Raw genomic sequence first — 16,185 nt, 5'->3', positions numbered from 1 at the left:
CTGCAGGATCCGCCCTCCACGAGGCCGCCCCATCTCTCTGGTCTCAACTCAGCATTCTAGCCTCCTCTAACGCCCCATCCAGCAACCCCTCACACACACACACACACACACACACACACACACACACACACCGCTGTCTTCCCTAACCTGCGTTCTAGCCACACTGCTCTCTTTCCTGGTCCCCTCTCATTTTTGATCTAGCTGTTCTTCTACCTGGGTGCCCCTCCCCCATCTGAGAGCCTCGCCCCAACAGGTGTCTGTTCAAACACGAAGTCATCAGCCAGGACCCCTTTGATCATGCTGTTTACGCCAGTCACCACCCTTCACACTCATTCCCTTCTCTGAAATTGTGTCTGATACTCTGTCCTGTTAGTAGTGCCCCCTCCTGCCTCCCTCCAGAAGCTGAGCACATAACAATGGGGATTTTCAAGGGTTTTTATTTGTTTGTTTTTTGGTTTTTTATTTCCTGCTCTATCCCCTTTGCCCAGAATAGAGTTGGGCATATAAGAGGCACGCAGTAAATATTTGAATGTACGGTATTAGGGTGAGATCTACAAGTCCTCAAGAGGCAGCCTGGCCCTGGAGATGTCCCAGCACACTCTGTGTGTCCTGCTGAGCCACAAGGTTGCCCATCTGGAGAGAGTGGGGAAGCCCTAAGGTCCTTTGCCACAGCAGCATTCTAGAATGTGTGGTGTTCATGTTGCTGTGGGAGGAGAGAGAGCTCATTCCTTCCTTCCAGCCAAGACCTGGGTTGAGTCTTGGGTGGCTTTGACTGAAAAGCAAGTTTCTGACTTAGACTTGGCATGGCTCTAGGAACCCCAGGTGAGAGGTCCAGCCCTACCTGCTGAGCAGAGGCCTGGCCACTAAGCTGGGCTTCTCCCTGTGGGAGCTGTCCCTGTGAGGGCAGCACGGGAGCACACTAAAGACACAATGCTTGAGAGGCACATGGGCGAGCATCAGGAGGCTGCTCCATGAGGCCAATGCCAGTCCAGGTTACATGAAACCCCATTTAAAAAAAGAATGGACTTGTGAAAGAAGAACCAGGGCAGGACCTGGACTGGAGAGGACATAGACAACCCTCAGGCAGTGCTGGGTGGTTTAGCCTCCACCCAGACATGGCCATTCTTCAGGCCCTTGCTATAGCCGACCCAGGGACAGCATGATTGGCCTTTTGGCTGAGCACAGCCCAGTCCTTCTCCCTTTTCTGGGCTTTGCCACAGCACCCTGCTTGTTTTCCCCAAAATAAATGGCTGAGCATATTGGGCCGGCAATAACCCCTTGAAATCAGTTGCTATCACAGTTAACAACCAGTTTGGCTTCAGTTCAGGCTGTTAACTATCAAACCACTAAGTGTGGTAATGATTGATTCTTGGCCAGTTGCAGCTTGAGTGGGCTGTAAAACCCCATTAGTGAGGGCTCTGTGGAGGCAGCAACTCAAAGATAAACAAATTGGTGGGTGCTCCAGCCTGGCTTCATCCTACTGCTCTATGCTCAGCTCCCATGGGTCCCTGGCCTGGGGGAAAGCAGCAGGCAGGCAGCCTGGGGGAAAGCGGCAGGCAGGCAGCCTCAGCAGATTCCTGCCTCCTGCCCACGCTCTGGCCTCTCCCCTGAGTGCATCTCTTCCCTCTGTAGAAGGCAGGTCTGACCCTCTAGGTGTTCACCTCTTCTACCTAGATGCCAACACAGTTCAGTTCCAGTGATACCTCTGAAGACTCACTCAGGTGCTCCGAGCCCAGAGGCTTGAGGCTTAGCTTTGGCCTAGTCACCAACCACCCTTGGCCCAGCCAGGCCTCACTTTGTAGCTGGGATCACAGGCGGAGAGCCTGACATTCCATCACCCTCTAGACTCCCTCCCACTCCGTGGTTTTCCCCAGGAATTGCTCTCAAACAAATGAAATGTGGGTAATTACTGGGCTGGGGGCTGGACAGGCGACCGTGCAGATGAAAGCGTTTCCTGGACGGTCTCTTCATTTGCATGGCATCAGAAGCTGCTCAGAAGGTGTGACTTTTCCCACAGTGAGACCCCAGCTCCTCGCACAATAAAGCCAGGCTGCTCACCCAGAATTAATTAAAGGGGGAGGGGAGCAAAGGACAGGGCACCAGGAGCTGGGGGAGCTGGAAGAGAGCTGGCTGGAGCCCCTTCCCCATACCCCCAGTGTCCATGCACCTGAAGAACCCAGTTCTATGTGCACTCTGCCCAGAGGCCCTCATTCTTTCCTGCAGGCCCTGGGATGCGGTAGACAGGGACCGAGGACCCCAACCTCTGTTTCAGACTTCCCACTGAGCCTTGCAATTCTGATCTACTTGGAAAGGCTGAGCCTAGGACTTGGGCTACAACTCTGGAATGCCCCCATGGTTAGGAAGCCTTTGGTTGCTCCAACCCATGCCAAGGGAGGTGCCAAAAAGAGACCCACAGGGAAGAAGTTTGCGACTGTACTAGTAGCTGGACTATAGGAACAGCCAGGATGGAAGGCCTGAGCTGTGAAGAGTGGCCAGCTGTGGCACAGGAGTCCTGCTTCTGAGACTCCTTGGTATGGCATGATGCACACCCCAGAGCCTCCCTCCTACTCTTGCCTATGCCAGGCTGGTCTTCCTGAAGACCCATGAGCCCAGATTGGCCTTTTCCTGAACAACTGTGCCCTAGGCTTTTCAGCACCTGAGCCTGGCACTTTCTGTCCACAGCTCTGGCCTGGATCTCCCAAAGTTAACTTCGTTCCATGTTACAATAGTCAGCACAGCCTTGGCAGCGCCCAAACACACCTCAGACAATTGGGCACCACCCAACACACCTTGGAAATTGGGCAGCCTCCCAACACATCTTGGACATTGGGCAGCTGCTCTGTTTCAGTTTGGGGACTCAGATTCTATAAACTACGACCAGTTCTACAGTCTAACTAGATCTACAGACAAAGTAGCTTGCAATCCCAACTACAGAGGGATCCAGCCTGTTCTTTTTGGCCCTGGGCTTGGAGAGTGTTAGTAGAGCAAAGTGGTCCCCATCTGAGAATCTTTCAATTTTCCCTCCCTGTTGTTTTCCCCACGAAACCCAGCCAGTGGAGTAAAGGGGAAAGCTGGCACACAGGAGGTCCTTAGACAGAGGGTGGCCTTGGACCTGCCATTGGGACAGCACCATGGGAAGGGGCTATTCCAGGCAAGACTCACTCTTCAACACCCATTTCTAATATGCAAGTTAAATAAACTATTAAATAAACATTTAATAGTGACTAGTACACAACCACCCCCATTGACACCCACCCCTAAGGGACTGACTTAGGCACAACCTTTTGCTCCCTGACCCCTGCCCGGGGCACAGAGTGGCCCTGGCTGTCCTGGCCAGGTGCCCTGCCAGTGCTGAGACCTCAGGATAAAGTCTGCCAGACCAGAGAGCCCTCCACCCACCCTAGGGAGGCCCACGGGAACCCTGTCTCAGGTCACCGAGGGGCTTTCCTGAGAGTTAAGAAAACAGACACCACAGCAAGTGGAATACAAAAATAGAACCTCTCTTTTGTTAAAAAACGAAAACAAAACCCAACAGCAAACAATATCCACAACTAGAAGGCAGCTCCCCAGCTCCTCCCCTTCGCAGTGGCGCCGGCCGGTTGATCTCTCGCTGGAGTCCGCGGCCGGCGGAGCAGGGAGGGGCCGGGAGGGTGCCTATCGGGGCTCCGGGGCCCAAGTCCTCTGGCTGCCCCGCAGGCTGCGCGTGAAGGGCGGGTAGTTGAGGAACTCGAAGCGCAGACTCTGCTCGGTGGTGTGGTGGCCCCGCGGCAGGCGCTTCATGAAGTGCACCTCGCGCTGGTGCTGGCGCGTCTTGGAGCCCTTGCGGGGCCGGCCCTTGCGGGTAAAGGCCATGTACCAGCCCTCGTACTTGGCGTTCTGCAGCGCCGTGTAGTTGTTCTCCAGCACGATCTCGGTGAACACGCAGTCCTTGCCTTTGCCGTTGCTCTGCAGGTAGTTGTGGGGGACAGACGTGGTGTTACGGAGCCTCCCTCCATGTGAGACAGAGGGACAGCGGCCCCAGACAGCAGGTGGGCACCCCAGCAGATGGCGAGGGGAGCCCGAGCCCGGCCCCACCCCCTACCCGGGCACCCGCTCTCTAATCCCTCACAACCCGCAGCCCACCCGGCAACTTCCTGTCCTCCTGGGCAGCAGAGACACATGGCTGTCTACGGAGGGGCTGGGCCCGAGCAGAGGGGCCCAAAGCCTGCCCGTTCTGGCCTCCTGCCCACCAGTCTGGCCTGGCCTGGCCCCGTTTCTCCACCTGCCCCCCTCAGCATCTCGGGACTCGGGATCAGCCCCCGGGACAGCCACCCTACGCGGGGGAGGGGAGGTCTGGGAGGGACTTGGAGGCCCAAGCCATGAAGCCTAGGAGCAGGGAGCTTGAGGCTGGAGAGGAGCCGTGACTAATGGGGCCATTTCAGAGCTAGGCCGAGGGGCTGGGCCTGCGGCTTACTGAACATTCCAAATGCTGGTACCATGTAATTGGACATAATAGCAAAGCAATTTGGCGATTTGTTAAAAAGATATATGGAATTTGCCATCACCACCCCCAACCCTTTTCCTGGCCTTCCTCCTTCATGTTCATAGGTTTTCCTCTCTCTCTGGCTTTTTACTTCTCTCTTACTCCTCCATCTAATCATTAGACAAGCCCTAAGGTAACCAAGGTACCATGCCTGTCCACCCACCTTGCTGAGATTAAAGTGTACCACAGAGGCTCAGTCAGTCTCTTCCCTTCTGGAAACTCACCTTGGCAATTAGCTTCCCCTTCTTGTTCATGCAGATGTAGAGACCTGTCTCTGCTCCACGGACTCGAACTCTACTTCCAAAAGTGTCCGTCTCCACAATGAGCTTTGCTGTCAGGGAAGTTTTGGGATGGTCACTAAATCTGTAACCTCTGTGTTCCAAAGCTTCACCCCAAATGGCTGGCCAGGGCTGTGTCCTATCCCTGGAACAACTGCTCCAAGGGCTAGGAACAGAAAACACAGGCTCTGGCCCCAGCCCACTGATGCTCTGGGCAGCCCTAAGGAAGGTCAACACTCTTTTCAGGACTTCATAAGTCCAGACTTTACCTCTGGACTTATGAAGGGGCTAGGACAGATCACAGTTTACAAGTTTCATAGAACTGTTTGCATGCATCAAATTGAGAAGCCCAAATCTCCATTCCTTTAGCTCTCTTTTCATGCTAGAAACCATATTATTAGGTTGAGGTACCAAGTAAAATTTCATTTGTGTAGGTTGCATAGCTAACTTCAGAGATCTCTGAATATCTTTCCAGCTTAGACCATCATGAGCTCATGCCCCACAGATCATTAAGAACATCTGGGAACAGTGGTGACCTCCCACCACGAGGCTAAAGGTAAAACGCCATCTTGTTCTGCTCCTGCCCTGGCCGTCCCCCACCCTTTGGGCAGCCCCCTGCTCTTCAAGATGTGACAGAGCTGCTGGGGAAATGGCTCAGCCTTCTGCCGTTGTAGAGGACAGGAGTTCACTTCTCAAGACCCACACAACTCACAGCTGCCTGCCACTCCAGCTCCAGGGGCTCCACCACCCTCTTCTGACCTCTGTGGGCACTTGCAGGCACACACACAAGCACTCTTGAGAATGTGCACGCGCACACACACTCGATTTAGAATTAGTGTTATTAGAGGAGAAGGCGTTTCTCCCAGCACTCTGCTTTCTGGACCCAGACACCAGCCAGGAGGATCCTTCCCCTTTCCCTCAGCCTCCCAGTCCTCAGAGTCCAGCTCCAACAAGGAGACACCAACAACTCCGTTGTCTTTTCTCTCCAATACAGCAGGGCTTCTTAGGCACTGGCCAAATGCCTTCAGAGGTGATAGAAGCCTGGGGCCGAATTCTGTGCCCTTCCCTACTTCCTGTTCATGGGGGTGGCCAACTTGCCTGAGAGGCTGGTCCTGACCACTGCTTTATGTAATTGTTCTCTTAGAGACTGTTCCCAAGAAGGGAGGGAGGGCTGAATGAGATGATGGGGCAGAAAACTAGATGGCTTGTCCTCCCTACTACCGAGCCCAGCCCTTTCCTCCTTGGGAAAGCAGTTCTGTCTTAACATGTCTCTCTCCCTCTCCAAAACCAATTCGAGGAGTGGGAGCACAGGGTTCTCAATGAAGCCCTCATACAGCCCAGCCTCTAACTCCCCTCTCTTCACATAGGCACTAGAGTAAGACCCAGAAGTCCCCAAGTCAGCTGGGAAATGCAACCTTCCACCTCTCCTCCTGCTCACGTCTCCTCAGACCCAGGCAATCTGCTCATTACTCTCATGCCTACTTGGTAAAGCAAGAAGCAGTTGCTTCATGACCCAGGGAAGGATGCATTCAGGCTAGGGAAGGGGTGAGAGGACCCTGCTCTGAAGATTTCAGCCCGGCATCAAATGACAAAGTGGGGTACCTCCATCTCTTCTTGGGACCTCTCCATTGCTCTCCCCGGTCTGTATATCTTATGCCCTGTTTTTGGAGCCCCAGACCCAAACTTCTGCCCTGCAGGCAGAGACCAAGGAACCCTGGGAGCCTCCTCTGGGTCTGAGGAAAGGAAGTGGGCATCAGCCCTCTTCTGATGCCTGAAGACAAATTCCATCACGGCCAGTTATGTTTCCCCTTCCCACCTCAAACCCAAGGATGCGGGACCATTTGCTCCAGTAGGGGCAGCCATTCTTTCCTTTTTCTTGTTGGGAAGCTGAGAAGGGCAGCAAGCAGCCAATTTGGAGGGACAAAGGGCCTGAAGGCCTGCTCTGCCAGCCCAGCGGGGGAGCTCGGCCACCAGGCAGGCCGCCCCCCACCCCCACCCAAAGAGCCCCCACTCTCCTCAGACCAATCTGGGGAGTCTGGACATGCAGTTTACAGAGGCTTTCCCAACCCAGGCTTTTAGAAAGCTGAACATTTTCAAACCTATTCTTCCACCTCAGTGACAGGTTTATCCCGGGAAAATTATGTCTCCCCCTCCAGCTTTGAAGGGAAGTCAATGCTGAAAACATGCAGCGAGACACGCTCGATCCCCCAAACTGGCTGGAGAAGAGGAGAAAGTATTCAGGAAATGTTAAAAAAGGTGAAAGCAAGAAGAGTTTTAATCGCTCTGCCAGACGCAGGGGTCTCTCCCGAGATTCCTAGAGAACAATCTTTAGCCTCTTTTTTTAAAAACATTTACAGACTTGCAACTCCTTTTAAACTCTACATCTGAAAAAAAAAAAAAGGCCTGGTTCTTTTTCTGTTTTATATCATTCTTCATTTTTCTTCTTAGCTCTTAAAATGTCTCACCTTTTTATTACACTTTAATAGTGTCTTCCTTTCTCCCTTCAAGCTTGTTTAAGTTGATCATTATTTGAAGGTTTTTAAACTCACAATAATCACTCTCTTAAAAACAGCACGAGCCACCCAGAGGGTTTGCCTTCCTCGTAGTCCATGCAGGACTCTGGAAATTGGCCCCATCTCAAGACAGGAACATTGAATGTTCTGGAAATCAGTCAGTCCTCAGCCCCTGCCCCAGTAGCTCACTGTGCTCAGCAACCCCTGGGGAGCCGCCAGCCAACTCAGCCCCCTGGGGTATCCACAAGCGGAGCTGGGAGTCTAACTTCCAGACCGAGCCTCGCCGTGTTACTGACTCCACTGATCAGTATGCAGCATCCCCCTTTCCAAACTGGGAGAACAGAACGGGGGCTTTCTGGATTTTCTCCCCCCCCTCCTTTTGTGGGCTCTGGCGACATATCCTCTTTCAAGAACTTCCCTTAAATCTGGGCTCCCTCCCCTGACACTCTGCCTCCACCTGCAGCTGGAAAGAGGTGTATGAAGGGGGGAAGGTTGTAAGGGAGACTCCTGAGTTCATTCATTTGCGAAGCAGGAAAGAGAGGGTACCTGTGGGCCACATCCTCCCCAGGGTCCCTTCCCTACCATTCTCTCCAGCTGACCCTCAAGGCACCTTTTTGCCTTAACTCCTTCCCTTCTCAGCTGGGGAGCTCACAGGCCTCTCTGGTCACTGGTGGGGAGCGGCGAGGTCCACCACTCCCTTTCCTCCCCAGGCCCCGGGGAATGCGCCTTACCGAACGGGTCTCCGTCTTCTGCCATGGCGTTGATGCGCTTGTTGGCCAGGACCTGCACGTGCTTCCCGCTGGTGCGGCTGTAGAGCTGGTAGGTCCGGATGAGGCGGCGGCTGAGTTGATCCGTCACCAGGCTCTGCTCCCTCACATGCTGTGTAAAATTAGGTGAGGACTGAACAGTTACCTTTAGGAAATTGAAAAATACACAGCACGCCATTATAATGCTACTCCGCCCAGGGGTCCCGAGTGGTCCCCACTGCCCTTGTGCCCACCTCCCGCCGCGCCAGGCAGCCAGCAAGGACTGGGGGACATCCCCCCAACATGCTGGCTCAGGCCACCAACCCCCGCGGGGAAGTCGCGCAGACCCAGCCCAGGATGGATGAACCCGGGATGAGGGAGAATCTGGACCCACCTGTTGGGAAACACCCTGGGGCTCCCGGCCAGCTCGGAGCAGGGAAGCGGGCTCCCTGCCCAGCGCAGGCCCCCCGCCCGGGCCTTCCTAGAGGAGCAGGGTGCTTTTAAGTAGCGAGGCAACGCTACCCGGCCCGTGACATTTATAAAGACAAATTTACGGAGCAAATGTTGAGAGTGCAAAGGGCCTAGACTAACACGATCGTTGGCCGAAACTGGCCAGGAGTCTCCCCAGGGAGCAGCGGAGATCTTTGCTGCAGCTACATCCCAACTTCCCGTGACAAGCAACACCCGCTGGCTCCAGCTCCCGCCTTCCTAAGGGAGGCCAGGTGTGGCTACAGGTAAAGTTCCCATCCACCCGACCTGGCTGGCACGCGTTTGCGACTCGCTGGGCTCAAGACCCTGGGGTTCTAGTCTCTCCACTCACTCGCTGTGTGACTTTAGGCAGGACACTGTCTCTCTGTTCCTTAGATCCCTCCTCGGGGTAGTTTGGGGCTGGGTTGGTAAGGTTCTTTCCAGCCCTGCTGCGCTGGCCGAAGGGTCGGTCCTCGTGTCCCTGCCCGACAGTGTCAGCTGGGTCCCCCGCGCCCGGCCCCCGCCTCTGCGCAGCGCTCCTTACCTGGGCTTGGAGGCAGAGAAGCAGCAAGTGCAACAGCCTGTGGGAGACAAAAGCGGGCAGGAGAGAGGCGCGGGGTGAGCAGAGAGGGCGCGGCGGGCGCCGGCCGACGGGGACGCGGGGGGACCGCGGTACTCACAGGCAGCTCAGCGCGGAGCGGGGGCTGCCCATGGCGCGCGGCCCCGGGAGGCCGCGGGGGGACGAGGGACGAGCCGAAGGGGCGGAGGCCGAGGAAGGTCGGGGTGCGGGAGCCCAGCGACGATGCCGACGCGGCTCGGCGGGTCCCGTGGAATGTCGTGCTCGCCGCGCGCGCTGATCCGCTCTGCGCCGCTGCCGGAGCCGGTGGCCGCTGGCTGCTCAGGAGCCGGAGCAGGCGGGAGGGTAACGGGCCTGCGGGGTGGGTGGGGTGGTGGGAGGGAAGTGAAGGGCAGGGGCGGGGGGCGCCGCACCGGCCGCGAGGGGGGAGTGCGGGGCGGGCGGCCGAAGCCCGCACCCCCCGGCTGGGCGCTGGGGCCGGGTCGCCGCCCGGGCGGGGGCGGGGCGGCCCGGGGCGGGGCGGCGGGCAGGGCTGGGATTGGGGGTCTGGCTCAGGGGAGGGGTCTGGGGACCCGCGGGAGGGGCGGGGGCGGCCGGTGTGGGCGCCTCCCACTACCCTTGCCTGTCTCCTCGAGCGTCCCTGGGCGGGGTGGCCCAGGGATGGGGGTCGCCTAGGACAGCATTTTTGGTGGGGTCCGGTGCGCTCGATTCCGGCAAGCGTGTTTCTCCACGTGGGGTCGGGTCTACTTACATATCTGGCCTCCTCGCCGGTGTTTGAATCGCCTACTGTGTGCTTATAGGAGCGGCAGCGAACAGTGGAATGAGCGGCTGTGCAGAGGGTCCCTTGTGCGTCGCAGGAACCCGCTCCTCCACCTTTCTAAGAATCCAGCCTGCTGATTTCGTGTCTCACAGTCTCCAAAGAGGCCTGGGAGGGAGAAATGCCTCCCGTCACCCCATTATCACCATCCACCTTGCCCCTATCCATCCCCACCCCACCCCCACTAGCCTGAAGCGAGAAAGGAACCTTGAGGCATCTGTGTGGTAGGAGCCCAGAGGTCCCTGCAGGGCCCACAGTCACTGTCCCCCTCTAAAACTGAGCAATTAGCACTAGCAAAAAATAGCTACATTCGGCAACTCTCCTCGAGGAATGAGGACTTGGACCCAAGCTCCCTAGCCTTTCGCCTCTGAGTTCCATGATGTTTCCCTTGGGCAGGTATCTGGCGCCTTGTGTCGGCTGGAGGGGGTGGTGCTGGTGAGAAGGTAGACTCTCGGAAGCCCTTCAGCCCCTCACCTCACTGCTTTCTTCATAGGTTTCTGGGAACCCTGAGCCACCACTTTGTTTCTGTGGGCACAACCTGGGTAGCAGAGACTCCCGGGGCCAGGAGGAACAGGTGGAGCCACTGATGTCCGCCCAGCTGCTGCAGTCACCCACAGCCTGCTCTCTACTGACCCTCTGTGTCTCTGGGGTAGAGCTAGAAGTTCTGGTGGCCCTAGGAAGCCTTCAGAGGCCGGAGGGAGGCAAGCAGGTCCTTGTCAATCAACACACTCCAGTTTTGCCCGCCTCTCCCTTTTCTGTATCCCATCTTTCCCCACTCCCGGCTGCAAATGCAAGTACTGCGCAATGTATAGAAGGTGACTCCCAGGGAGTCCGGCTCAGCCCTGCAAGCACTCAGCGATATATAGGACAGGGTGCAGGGAGTCCCTCTCAGCCTTCTCAGGCAAGTAGACTTCCTGAGCTCATTTGTGATTGCCTTCAGGAATTCTGATCCCCACAGACCTGAAGGCAAGGGACTTCCCAGCTCAGGATTTGCAGTTCATGGCAGAGCTGGCAGAGCCGCTCTGCAGATCGTGAGTGTTGGGTGGATGGATGGGGAACCTTGCTGAGCATTCAGACTGCATTCCACCCATGGTGACTTTCCCAAGGAGACTTGGCTTCACTTGCCAACAGATGATAGCCAGGCGGACCAGTTACTGCACGCTGGTGTCTGGTAATGATTTGGCAGGCAATAGCTCCTTTCAACCCCACTGGGAAGTCCACGAAGGGGAAAATAGGTCCGAGGGGCTCCAGTGCCCATAATGAAGGCCAGCCCCGGCCTTTCACTGTGTGCTTTGCCAAGGGCCTTCAGGGTGACTTGTCTGCCCTCTTTTGTGGTGCTCCAAGCTGGCAGAGGTGATGTCTGTTTGCTCATGGACTTTACTTCATGTGCTTGGACTAAGAGGCCCTCAAGAGTGCTTATTTCTGAGTGTGTTAATGAGTGAATGCCTAAGCAAAAGGAAGGCAAAGGATAGACTCCTCCTGAGAGGGAAGGACCCTCTCCCCACTATGAACACAGCACTCTGAAAATAAGCGTGAGGAACAGGGGTCCCAGTTCCCAGTGTATATGTACAGGGTGGAGCACCTGACTGGCATCATGTTTGTGAATGGCATCATGTTTGTGTATCCTCCACAGCTGAACCTTAGTGATCCACCATCTACAGTGTCACTTCCCTCACCCTCAGCAGACACAAGCACCCCCAGCCCCACCCCAGAGAAGGGTCCCAGGTCAGGGTTTTACCCCTACTTTCTATCTCTGCCTCCCACCTCTGAGAGACCAAATTCTTTTACATGTGGAAAGTCCTAGGAACTGGATGGAGCATCGCCCAGATCTTCGGGCTTCTTCTAGTCTCCCCAAAATTCCGGGTCTTTTTTGGGGGGAAGGATAGATGCCCCCACACACAGTTGGCACCCAGAGCAGTCAGTGACTGACAGATGCAAATGTTTCTCGGGGCTCCCGCAGGCCACTCTCCCTCCCTCTCTTGCTAGCCTGCCTCCCGGCCAGCTCCCTCCTTCCTTTATCTTATCAAAGCCCCGTAATTACAATTGCTATTTTGTTTCCTTGAATCTGCAATCAGAGCTCCCGCGCCTAGATGAGGGAGCGCCTGTCATCCTGATCTCTGAGTGACAGCCTGGCCACCTTTCCCGGCCGCCCCCACACTTCGCAAACACAAACACACACATACACACACTCCCTCCTGCAAACACAAACACACACTCTTTGCCAACACAAACGGCCCTCTCTGCAAACATGCGCTCGCCAGGCCCCTACCGCAGCCCTGGCCTGGCCACAGGCCCCTCAAATCCACACCCAGGCCACCACGCCTGCAGGTTGAAGTGACTCACACCTCCAGAGCTCCGCGTTCAAAGCGCTGCAGAATCTATTCCGACGGTTCAAATGCAAATCCCCGCGACAGCGTTAGCCACTTTGCACCAAGATCCAGAGCCACCTTTCTTCGTACCAACTCCCAATACCGTGTTGCCCCTTCAGCATTCTCCAGACACAATCCTATCCCACAATCCGCTAGCTGTCTGAGGCCAGAGAATTGGCAGCACTCCTGTTGTGTGCTGAGAGTGCAGAAAAGGGGTCTCCTGGAAAGGTGTGATCTAGAAGGGGGGAAAAACAATTCCCAAGTCTGTCTGCTCCGCGCCACAAGGGGCCGGGAGACTCCAGAACTAGAAGGCAAATGTGGATTGGGCTCCCACTGCGGGCAGAACTCTGCTCGTAGTTCACCCACCGGGAGACCCACTGGGAAAACAGGCGAGAAATACAATGGGCGATCAACGGAGTCACAGGGGGTAGACACTGATGGTGGGGGAGTACGCGCAAGGGGTAGCCGAGTGATGGCTAGTCTCTGCATTTATGCACGTACCCAGGGGTTGGAGGAAGAAGCCGAAAGGATAAGGGAATACCACCAACTAACTCCTCTCTCCTAGCTCGAGTATTTCGTGTAAACGAAAGCGTGCATGTATTCAAAACTTAGTGACTTATCCCGCCTTAACCTTAGCGGGCGTTAGCCCCTAGGGAGCGTTTCCACAAGCAGTTTTAAGCAAGCCCACCAGAGGGCGCTAGTTCTGCCTTCCGCTCCAGTTCGAGACTCCGCGAATGACTCCTGGCAGGGTCGGTGGTGGAAACACCTCGAGGTTAGTTAGGTACTGGGCTTGGAGACCCTGATCTCCGAAACACAGAAGGGCGTCTTTTGTCTTCCACTTGAGAAAGGGAGGTTGAAAACGTACACCTAACTCATCACATAGATAAGGAAAAACTTGTAAGGCTAAGAGGTACCACTTCTCTCTCCTCCTTACCCTACCCCTGGAGCCCAAGCTGGCCTCCCAACTCTCAGTTTTCATGTTTTAGCTTCCCAAGCTTTGCATGTGCTACCACGCCTGGGTTAGGTACTGCTTTCTATGCTATGGGGGACACCCTTGAAGTCGACCACCTGCCCCCAACCCAGCCTCTGTATTATTGACAGGCCCCCTACTTGCTGGTCAGCTGGTGTGAATTAACCTGATTCTCTCAGGCCCTGTTCTCTGTCCATCTTCAGCCTGTCTGGGGAGGTCACCTTTTTGTTTGTTTGTAGGGCATTGACCCCCCCCCCAACACAGCTGAACTGCTGACCCCAGAGCTGGGTGCACACAGTCCTCACACAAGCAACCCCCTTTCTCTTCGTGGCATAGCAGTAGCCAGTCCCCAGAAACACCGATTCTAGGGATGAGACAGTGTGGAGCTCTGGGAGGTAATGACCCCTCAGCAGAGGCGTCTGATTCCCGTGAGCTCCCTTCTGCCCCCATATGCCAGGCCACCCGGATTCTGGTTTCTCTGTCACCCAATCTGGCCAGTTCCCTCCATCTGGCCCTGGGAATCAGGTTTCTAAGGACCCTGCTCTACTCAACCTGCCTCAAAGACCAGAAGAGCCAGGACAGGTCCCAACCCCACCCCTCACAGGCTCTCTCCCTGGGCTGAGCCCCCTCATGGGGCTAGGGATGCACATTCCTCAGGTTTCTTCAGCCCACTTATCTGTCCCTCTCTGCCCATCAGCCTGAGTGCTGACAGAGGCCCAGACCCCTTGTTTGGAAGCTGATAACCTCCTGCGATGGCCCTCCCCCACCTGCAGAAACACCGAAGAGGCGGCAACGGGAGGTCCCTCTGCTGCAGGGCAGAAGGGACTTTTAGGCCCGAGTTAGGCCCTGGGGAACAGGAGGCCACATTTTCTCACCAGCCCTGGAACTAGGACCACTCTGTGCTGCCACAGTGCCACCTTGTGGTCCCTAGGGAAACCTCATGGTTGGAAAAAGCCACACAAGAATTGCAAAAAAACCACATACCACTTTATTTAGATCTTTACCTAAAAATGTAAAAAGTGTTAAAAACGTTGTTCTGAACTTTATTTTTTTTCTTTTTTTTCAGTGCTGAGAACTTAACCTGGGGGTTCACAAAACTTTCAATCTGGGCAGGTGGGGGGGGGTCAATGTTCAAAGGTCATCCCACCCCAATAGAAAAGGGAAGCTTCAGGCAACCTGTAGGAGTAAACACAGGGCCCTGTGGAGAACGCAGTTCTCTTAGCACCGGTCCAAGTTCCTCCCACCTGCCCCTTCCCAAACTCTCCTCTTCAACGAGAAAAACATTTACAATTCTTGAAACTTGTCCAGGAACATACGGTGCATGATGCCTGTAGCAAGCGGCTAACCTGAGAAAACAAAGTAAGAAGTCAGGGTCTGAGCCCTCACCTGCTCCCCTAACTTCCCAGTTCCCCTCCTACTCACCGGAGAGGGCTAGGGCCTGTCCCTGTGCTTTCTGGCAGGAAGGATGCCACACAGCTTGACTTCCCCCTCTTCACTCTCATCATCCTCACTTTCTTCAGAAAGATCATTGTTTATACAAACTGTGGAGACACACGGTCAGACGGGAGGTTAGAGCCAACCGTCCTTACACCACATGCCCGGTCCTCAATTCCCTGGAGTGCTAGGGGGACGGGAACCCCTTCTTCCAGTCTAGATGGGAAGGACAGACGTCAGACACTACCCCGAAGAAGGAAAAAGAGGGCCTGCCCACATCATTGGGGCTGCGGCACCTGGGACAGGTTACCAGAAGTTCATAGGCTTGGGCGGGGCAGTGAAAGGCACATAATACTGGAACCACAATCTGGGACTCAGGATGCACTGGTGGAGAGATGGGAGGGCCCAGTCTTCTCACCAATCCGATGCCGGCCAGTGATGCGCACAGGCCCAGAACCCGACTTCAGGCGGAAGGTTACAGGTGGTTGGAGCTGGAAATCATCCAGACTGAGCTGGAAGACAGGAATGAAGGCCTGATCCACTCTGGCCCAGCCACCTTGGGACTGATACTGAAGTTCTCAATTATGCCCCACCGTACTCCAATGAACGGATGGCCACAACTCACCATGGGCTGGCAAGATAACCTCAGGTTGGCCACAGGAACTGCAATCTCCTGGTTGTCATGATCCCGGGCCACAACTTCCACCACATTACACTCTTCCTTGGCCCCCTCGGTAAGGCACAGCTGAAAGCGCATACAGAACCTCAGTCTCAAATGAGGGCCCGCACCACAGAGAAGACCGCTAACCCTGAGGCCTACCCAGACCCGGGGGTGCGCGGGGAGGGGCCCAGAGAAGTAGCCCGCTGAGGGTGGCCTCGAGCGACTCCCGGCCCAGGGGTGGGGGAGCGGGAGATGCGTGCATGGCCCCAGCGCCCTCTCTCCAGCCCCTCACCATGTTCAACGCCAGCATGTGTTCCGTGTCCTCCTCTTCCTCAACCTTGAAAGTGAAGGAGCGGGTGTGGCCGGAGAGCTCACAACCTGCAAGAGCCCGGCGTTCGTTCGCGTGAGGAGCACGCGCGGAGGGCCGCGCGCGAGGGCGCTACACACCCCGCAGCCCCTCCCGCCCGGCCACGTGCCGCCGCGGGCTGACGGGCCGCCTGGCTGCCAAGCGTTCCTTCTTGAGGCACCTGGGGGGCGAGCTTCTGGGCCTGCAGGCCGAGGGCAGGGCTAGGGAAAGCCGGCAACCCTCGGCCCACACCCCCGGCGCCCGGCCGCGGTCCTCACTCGCCCCCGAACCACCCTCTGCCCCGCCAGTCTTCAATACCGAAGAAGAAACTGTCCATCGTGACGGGAGCCGGGACCCGCAGGCCGCCCACACCCCCGGCCCGGGCTCGGCTCTCTTGATTCAAGAAGGCTAGAGCAGCAGCAGCGCCGGCCGCCATGCTGAAACGGCCTGAGAAGCCCCGCCCCCGCACGCACCGCACGCCGCA

At 56.2% G+C, this 16,185-nt stretch overlaps 2 protein-coding genes across 4 annotated transcripts; both read right to left on the bottom strand.

The window, feature by feature from the left end:
* Window positions 1–3,481: 3,481 nt before the first annotated feature.
* Window positions 3,482–14,583, bottom strand: Fgf8 (fibroblast growth factor 8). Its single transcript, XM_035441325.1, has 7 exons — window positions 14,577–14,583; window positions 9,250–9,636; window positions 8,880–9,202; window positions 8,454–8,540; window positions 8,045–8,192; window positions 4,747–4,853; window positions 3,482–3,945 (listed from the first exon to the last, which is right to left on the bottom strand). Exons 1-7 carry the CDS (start codon window positions 14,581–14,583, stop codon window positions 3,655–3,657), a joined length of 1,350 nt encoding a protein of 449 aa, XP_035297216.1. The 3' UTR covers window positions 3,482–3,654.
* On the bottom strand, window positions 14,226–16,180 carry Npm3 (nucleophosmin/nucleoplasmin 3). 3 transcript variants are annotated; one of them, XR_004768972.1, is made up of 6 exons: window positions 16,020–16,180; window positions 15,648–15,733; window positions 15,320–15,439; window positions 14,991–15,206; window positions 14,683–14,801; window positions 14,226–14,606 (listed from the first exon to the last, which is right to left on the bottom strand). XR_004768972.1 is itself a non-coding variant. In XM_027407166.2 (6 exons), the coding sequence occupies exons 1-5, from the start codon at window positions 16,135–16,137 to the stop codon at window positions 14,692–14,694; spliced, it is 528 nt and encodes a 175-aa protein (XP_027262967.1). In that variant the 5' UTR covers window positions 16,138–16,179; the 3' UTR covers window positions 14,226–14,606; window positions 14,683–14,691. The 3 variants fall into 3 exon arrangements, 1 of the variants encoding a protein (XP_027262967.1); XR_004768973.1 differs by having other exon boundaries at window positions 15,005–15,206; XM_027407166.2 differs by having other exon boundaries at window positions 15,113–15,206; window positions 16,020–16,179.
* Between the last annotated feature and the right edge of the window lie 5 nt (window positions 16,181–16,185).

This window comes from Cricetulus griseus, chromosome 3 (genome assembly GCF_003668045.3).
Source record: "Cricetulus griseus strain 17A/GY chromosome 3, alternate assembly CriGri-PICRH-1.0, whole genome shotgun sequence".
Taxonomy (NCBI): Eukaryota; Metazoa; Chordata; class Mammalia; order Rodentia; family Cricetidae; genus Cricetulus; species Cricetulus griseus.
This window is presented reverse-complemented; position numbering and strand designations above follow the sequence as displayed.

Bases quoted from the DNA above. Each gene is read 5' to 3' on its own strand.
- Fgf8 (XM_035441325.1), bottom strand. The intron at 9,203-9,249 runs GCCGCGCGCCAT...GCTGCCTGTGAG, and splicing joins TCCCCCCGCGGCCTCCCGGG to TACCGCGGTCCCCCCGCGTC. The intron at 8,541-8,879 runs GTGAGTGGAGAG...CTGCTCCTCTAG, and splicing joins TGCCTAAAGTCACACAGCGA to GAAGGCCCGGGCGGGGGGCC.
- Npm3 (XM_027407166.2), bottom strand. From the start codon at position 16,137: ATGGCGGCCGGCGCTGCTGCTGCTCTAGCCTTCTTGAATCAAGAGAGC. The intron at 15,440-15,647 runs GTGAGGGGCTGG...ATGCGCTTTCAG, and splicing joins ACATGCTGGCGTTGAACATG to CTGTGCCTTACCGAGGGGGC. The intron at 14,802-15,112 runs GTGAGAAGACTG...GTGTCTCCACAG, and splicing joins CACTGGCCGGCATCGGATTG to TTTGTATAAACAATGATCTT.